This window comes from Echinops telfairi, unplaced genomic scaffold, assembly GCF_000313985.2.
Source record: "Echinops telfairi isolate 266 unplaced genomic scaffold, ASM31398v2 ScPeMD7_5;HRSCAF=22, whole genome shotgun sequence".
Taxonomy (NCBI): domain Eukaryota; kingdom Metazoa; phylum Chordata; class Mammalia; order Afrosoricida; family Tenrecidae; genus Echinops; species Echinops telfairi.
The window spans coordinates 14,755,034-14,762,553 of NW_022103901.1; the positions used below are offsets into that span (position 1 = coordinate 14,755,034).

The following is a 7,520-nucleotide window of genomic DNA, read 5'->3' on the forward strand; positions in this document are numbered from 1 at the left end:
CCCCCGGCCCTGGCGCCACGACTTCTCACCTGCCTCAGCTCGTGGGTCCGGTCCCGCATGGCGGCTCGAGCGCCCGGGCCCCCGCGCCGGAGCCCCAAGGGCCTCAAGGATCCAAATTGGGAACTCCTTTCCCCACGCACACTCTGTCACTCCCTTCCCCCGCCCCCCCGGGGACCCCAACACCTCCCCGAGCCGCAAGGGGCTCCCTCCCCTGCTCGGCCCACAGCCAGTGGGGGACAGCCAGCCTTGGGTACCCCCAAGTTTCCACAGGTTGGAATTCCCTCTTCTGTCCCACCCCCCCCACCCCAGCTCCCGTCGCCTCCGCCCCGCCCCCTCTGGGAAGCCTGCGCGCATGCGGACTGGGACGCGCCTCTTCCGCGCCGGGAGGAAAGGGGGTCGGAAGTGGCGCTGCCCCGACCGGAAGTAAAACGGGCGGGCCGTGAGCGCCCGCCCCCTTCGCTTGAACCGGGCGCGTCGTCCAACGGAAACGCAGTTGCCAAAAGGGGTGGGAGTGCGTCAGCCGCACGTCATCTGCGAGGCCCCTCCGGCGCGCCACGTGACCGGCCCCTGCTCAGCCCCGGGGTCTGCAGAACTGGGTGTCTTCAGTGTCACGTGTCCCGGCTCTGTGGCCGCCGTTTCTGGGGCACCCTTCTGCCCACGACGTGTCCGCCCGCCCGCCCCCAGCGACTGAGCGACTCCGTATTCCCCTAGAGTTTGAGGACGCGGGGGGCCATGGCTACACCCCCTCCCCCCCGAAGGCTATGGGGGGCAGTGGGTGGTTGGACCCTGGCTGGCTTTCTTTTTCTTTCTTTGACGACTTGAATTCGGGGCTGGCCCTGTCTTGGGTCCCCGTGGAAGTGGGCGAATAATAAGATCGTGCGTTTTTGGGGTCCGGACTGCCGGGCGAGGTGGGCAGCGAATCCGGGGTGGGAAATGACCTCACCCGAACCAGCCTCTCCTCTCCCGCATGTTGCTGGCGCAGCCTCTGAGCACCGCAGTCCCGCTGCATTCAACACCTTCCAGGCAGCGAGGCCACTTCGGGCCAGCCCAGAGTCTGCTGCCCCGCCAGGCCAGTCGCACTGCTACCTCCACCTGGCCCGCCTCCAACCTCACAGGGGGCTGTCATCTGCTGAGGTCGGAGGCGTCCCTGTTTTGTTCTTAAGGGAAGCCCCGCAGCCCCGTGTAGTAGCTAGTGCATACTGGGCCCTCACAGTCTGCTATTGACAGAGTTTCAGCCTGGCACTTAGCTGAAGATTCAGCCCATCCTGCAGCAAATACTGGGCACCAGAAACTCTGGTGGCATAGGGGTGACCCATTAGGCTGCTAACTGCAAGGTTCAAAACCACCAGCAGCTCCGTGGGAGAAAGATGGGGCTTTCTACTCCAGTAAAGAGTGACAGTCGTGGAAATTCACAGGGGCAGTTCTACCCTGTCCCATAGGGTCACGGTGAGATGGCATCGACTGGGTGGCAGGGAGTTTGAGGTGTTCGTTTTGTTTTCGTGGCACCCAGTGCTCTGTGGTTGGACATACAGCAAGGACAAGACATTAGGCCGTAGAGGAGTAGCCACAGCCACCCAGTGATTCTCACATTGCCTGGGTCCCAGGGCTCTCTCCAGGGGGACTTATGTAAGGGTCAAGCAAGGGAAGGAATATCTCCTGGTCATATACCTATGGCATATACCTTGTCAGAAGTTCTTAGGTCCTCCTGTCACTTTGGGCTTCTGGAAAGTCTCTTCCTGCTTCTTGATCCTTGATCTTTGCACCTGTAAGTGGGCTGGCAAGAGAGACCGTAGGAATTCCCCGCTCCAAAGGCCTATGCTGGTGCTGGCAAAGCTCCTTGAAAGTTCCAAGAACGAGCAAACCTGTCTTGGAGGTACAGCTGAATGCTCCCGAGAGGTAAGGGTGGTGAGACGTCATCTCACGCACTTTGGACATGTCAGGAGAGACCAGTCACATACTGTGGACATGTGGTCAGGAGAAACCACTCCTGGAGAAGGACACCCTGGTTGGTAGGGTCGAGGGGCAGTGGCAGAATGAAAGATGGATTGCCATGGTGGCTGCAACAACAGGCTCAAACCTCAGACCAATGGTGAGGATGGCGCAGACCGGGTTTTGGTCTGTTGCGCATAGTAGGGCCAGTGTGAGTTGGAACAAACTCAACTTCACCTGACAACAACAATAACAGCAAAGTTCAGGGACTTTCAGCTTGGACACTGAAGGAGTATTGGGTTCTCTGCGACGGGACCTGAGCGGCAGTGGTTCTCCACCCTCCTCATGCGTGACCCTTTCATACGGTTCCTCATGTGGTGGTGATCCCACAACCATAAAACTATTTTCGTTGCTACTTCATCACTGTCATTTTGCTACCTTTATGAATCGGGCGGCCCCCTTGAAAGGGTCATTCAACTCCCAAAGGGGTCGCAACCCACAGGTTGAGAACCGCTGCTTTAAGGTGTGTGGGAGTGAGAGTGAGGAAAGGCCTGCTCTGATCAACATGGGGGGGTGGGGGGGAAGAAAGTGTTGGAGGGAGTTGTAGGCGGCCCAGCTCTGCTACTTGGGATAACCTGGAGGTCATGAGGTTACCTCCTACTTCTGGTCCCCACCACCCTTGGGTCTTTCTCACTCTCTATCTGACTGGTAGACCCCTGACTCGCAGTCCTTCCTGTGATCTTGAATAATTCATTGTTCCTCTCTGGGACTCAATCCTCCCATCTGATGACTTGATATAGGACTTTCTGCCTTGCCTAAGAGGAGATTTGGACAACATCAACTGAGGGCAGGAAGGATGTGCAAGGAGTTTATAAACGCTGGAGGACGTGGCCCTCTGCAGCCTTCTGCCACTGTGAGTTGCAGGTCTGTCTGGTCCACCAGCCCCAGCCGCCTCTCTTTGTTTCTTAGTCACCCGATGACTTGTCTCCTCGGTTCCCGGAAGCAATCTTGAGTTATGAGTGTATTGCTTCGACTTCCTCAGATGACATTGACGTTTTACTTTCTGGTCTCTAGATGGATTTTGCGATAGTGACATAAAGTCACATGTGAAGAGGGTTGGGCAGCAAGGGCCCTCTGGACATAGAATTCTCCAGAGCTGAGCCCTGTTCAAGATTTTCATGGCTCTCAGTTACTTCTCCCCGATTCTGGGGGTAGCCTTGAAGCTGGATCTGTGTTGAGTATGTTGGGTCTTGGGTATATCCATAGTTATTGAGGGTGTATACACATTCCTTTTAGCCTGTATGACAGGCAGGTTCTGCTTGGTCCTAAGACAGGCCATCCTGCCCTGTCCCTCCACCTATAGGTTCAGTCCGGTGAACATCAGAACCAAGTGGCCTGAGTTTTACCCCAACTCTACCACCTATTCACTGTATGACTTTGTTAGGCAAGTTAACTTCTTTATGCCTCAGTTTCTTCAGTTGAAAACAATGCAGCTAATAATAGAACCGACTTGTGGTTAGGATTCAATGAGATGATATGTGGACTGTGGATAGAATAGTGCTTGGTATGAAATAAGTGTTATCTAAGTAATTGCCAAGAGAAAGAGGAGGCTTTCTACTCCCATAGAGAGTTACAGTGTCAGAAACCCACAGGGGCAATGTCCCCCTGACCTATAGGGTCACTTTGAGTTGGAAAAGGCTGGACGGTGGCAGTGAATTTGGAGTCCTGGAAGTCTTGGCTGAAGGGGTTAATGGAGGCTTAAGTGCACCTGACCCAAAGCGTGGTATTTTCAGTGGCTTCATGTCCGCTTGCAGGCTGGACAATAAGGAAGGAAGGAGGAAGGCTTGCTGTGATTGAATTATGGTGTTGGTGACGGATATAGAAAGAAACATGGCCCTGCCCAGAGAACAAACAGGTCTCTCTTAGAAGGAGGGCAGCCAGGATGCTCCGTGGAAGCAAGGATGGCGAGACTTTGTCTCACGTACCTTGACTGTGTTGTCAGGAAAGACCAGTCCCTGGAAAAGGCTATCTTGCCTGGTAAAGTAGAGGGTCAGCAAAAAGACGAAGCCCATCCAGGAGGTGGATGGGCACAGTGACGATCGCAATGGGCTCACGTGGGGCAACAGTTGTGGGGATGGCACAGGACCGGGCAGGGGTTTGTTCTCCTGTGTGTAGGGTTGTTATGAGTCAGAACCAGCATCACCTAATGACCATGACAAGACGTCCTCTTTGCTGATGGGGATAATGACGATTGTCACTCTGTGTTAGTCCGGTTAACTTGAGAAACAAATCCAGTGACACTCATATATATATATATGGAAGAGCTTTATATCAAAGAACAATTGTATATTGAGAAAACATCCCAGCCCAGTCCAGATCAAGTCCCTAAGTCCAATATGAGCCCATATGTCCAATACTAGTTCATAAATTCCTCTTCAGACTCACGCAGCACATGTAATGATGCCCAGTGCAGGAAGATCACAGGCCGGTGGGTGGAAAGTCTTGTGGATCCAATGCCGGTGGAAGCATCTCAGCACTGGCTCCTCCAACTCCCTGAGTGTCTCCTCCACAGGAAGGTAAAGCAGAGAGACAGCGAGGCCTACCTTCAGGGAGAAGGAGAGGAAGTGCTCAGAAGGCCACGCCCACAAGGAGGTATCATCAGGCAGCGACCTGATTGACAGGCTAGACTCCATCCCTACATTCTATTTATCAAATTGACATGAAATTATGTAACGACCGCAGACCACCCCTTGCTAACTTTACACCCTTACACAACTCTTTAGCCATATATGATTTTTAAAACAAGGATAATAGTAGAATCACATTTGTGCCTAAAAAGATAAAACTAAAATGCATGCAACTCAAAATGTGCCAGCCTCATTTAAGCATAATACCAGGCCAGTAGGTTACAGTCAGGATTTGAACCCAGACAGGTGAGCTCTAGAGTCTATACTCTTAACCACTACACTACGATAGAGATGCCCCCCAACCCCATGCTCACCTCACCACACAGATGCTCTGGTTGCTACCACATTCATCTGATCACCTAGCAGGTAGGGTGGGGAGGAAGATGCTTAGAAAGGCTTTCTACTCCTGGAAACACCTATAGCAGTGGTTCTCAACCTTCCTCATGCTGCAATCCTTTCATACATGTGGTGGTGACCCCCAACCATAAAATTAGTTTCGTTGCTACTTCATCACTGTCATTTTGCTACTGTGATGAATCGTCATGTAAATATCTGATAGGCAGAATGTATTGTCACTGTTACAAATTGAACATAATTAAAGCATAGCGATGAATCACAAAACAATATGTAATTCTATATTGTCGCACTCCACAGGTTGAGAACCGCTGATCTGTAGCCTTGGACAGAGGCAGCTCTTGCTGCCTGCAGAGTTGCTATGAGACAGTATGGACTCATGGCCCTGAGTTTGGGGACACAAGAGTGAAATTTACCTGTCAGACTGAGCCCCTGATATGGGGTCTTTTTCCCATACCTGCTGGAGCTGGAGGTGACGCTCCAGGAGGCTGTTGCTTCTCCTCTCTCTCCCTTTTGGCTGGACCACCAGGAGCTGAAGGTATCCATGCGTGTCTCGCCTGAAGGGCCTCTGTCCCCCTGATATACATCTGAGGCCACTTCTGTGCCCAGTGGCCAGGAGATGAACTTCCCTCCCTGCACTCTCCAGAGCAAGATTTGAGCCTGACCTTGACCCCACTCTGACTTTCATCTGAGGGGCTCTCCTCTCTAAACTCTACAATTGCTTTCATGCATTTAGTGGGCATCGGCATGCTGGGTCTCAAATCCATATCTCTACTCCGGACCTTCCTCCCCACGAGCTTCAGACCCACCCCAAATCCATGTGTCCTGAATATGTCCCCAGAAACTCAATATGTCCCAGATGGCTGTCTTGTCGCCTCTGAGAGAGAGCCCTCTACGCTACCTTCTCTTCCTCCTGTTTCCTCTCCAGGTGGGGGTCTCTGGGTCACCCATGCCATCAACATGGCCTTGAACTTCGTTCCAAAGGTGATGCATCAGTCTTTGAGTGAGACTGTGGTGACGACGTACACTTATCCCTTGCTGATGGAAAGACAGCACTCATATGACCCATGCGATCCGGCTCCGAAGTTCTGTGTGGAAGTCCTTCCTGTTGTATTAGAAGAAATGCCATCTCAACGTGAGAAGAATTGATGGGCCCAATCCTGTATGATCTTCAAGTAAGGACTGTCCTTTCCATTTCAACTCAGTACCTCGAAGCTATAAAAGAAAAGACCAATGCATCTGTCTACATTTAAAAAAAATCTGCATGCCAAGGCATCAGGAGGAGGTGTGGCTTTAAGAGGTAGCCAGTGTCTGCTTGAAGGATCATACAGGCTTGGCAATCATGGTGATGGGTGTACGGCATGGTGACTGATCCACGTCACTCCACGGTGTGTGGAAAACTGGTTCACGTGGCTCCTGTTGCTGCTGTCATTTAGAAACCCTCCCATGCAGACTCAGAAGACAGACAATATGCTGGAAGAAACCATATTTGCAATTCTTATCGTATGCAGAGTGCTAATCTCCCTACTATCTAAGAATCTCCTAGGTACTGATAAAAAACAACAACAATTCAACAAAAAAATAATAATAATTTATAAATGATCAAGGGTTCGCAAGGGAGGGGAAAAAATGAGGAGCTGATCCCAAGGGCTCAAGTCGAAAGGAAATGTTTTGAGAATGATGATGGCAACACATGTGCAAATGTGCTTGACACCATGAATGGATGGATGGATGGATAGATGGATGGATGGATGGATGGATGACTGTGTTCTCTTTGTCTTCTCATCCTTTAGATCAGAATTTAAAATACAGCATCTTTTAGAAAAACTTCTCTAACCACTCCCAAGTAAACAAATATCCTTACCCTGATCAAAGCACTTCCACTATGTTAATAAATAATTAAATAAAGCCGTGAAAGTGGGGAAGAAAAAAAAAGAAAGAAAAACCAACAATTCAGCAGGAAAAATGGGCCAAGAACATGACAAACAGTTCACAGAAAAGGATTAGGTACAGCCTTGTACCTAATCCGTGATGTGCGAAGATAATAACATGCTGCCATTCTGATTAGGAGCCCTGGTGGCATAGTGGGTTAGTCGCTGGGCTGTTAACCTCAAGGTCAGTGGTTCAAAACCACCCACTGATTCATGGGAGAAAGATGAGGCGTTCTTTTGCCAGATGTGGCGCTTCTGCTCCTCTTATTTTGGGTCACGCAGGTGGCCGCCGCCAGCTGACAGCAGGATTAGCCGAAACGGTGTCCGAGCCCTCAGCTGTGATAGCTCTGCTGACGGCTGGGCCACCCCTTCGCCTGATAGTTCATGCTGAAGGTTTCGACCACGTTAGGGCCCTTAGCGTTCCAAGCAGGTGAGAAGGTGAGATTGGAGATACAATGTATCTCCAGGTCCCTGACAGAAGTTACACAACAGTTCTACCACAGTCCTTCGGTCAAAACCAGCTGCACATCCTTCCGGGATGAGGTCACAGACCACTTTCTCAGGAGAGAAGTTTCCAGAAGCATTTTGTAAACTCACCTCAACTACACACGGAGGTGAC

At 51.3% G+C, this 7,520-nt stretch overlaps 1 protein-coding gene across 1 annotated transcript in view; it reads right to left on the reverse strand.

Annotated features, from left to right (window-relative positions):
- Nucleotides 1-138, reverse strand: part of STX4 (syntaxin 4) — a 5,954-nt gene extending 5,816 nt beyond the window's left edge. Inside the window, exon 1 of the mRNA XM_004705645.2 lies at nt 30-138. Within this exon, the coding sequence (XP_004705702.1) occupies nt 30-59 (30 nt within the window). The 5' untranslated portion in view covers nt 60-138. The remainder of the gene's footprint in view (nt 1-29) is intronic.
- Between the last annotated feature and the right edge of the window lie 7,382 nt (nt 139-7,520).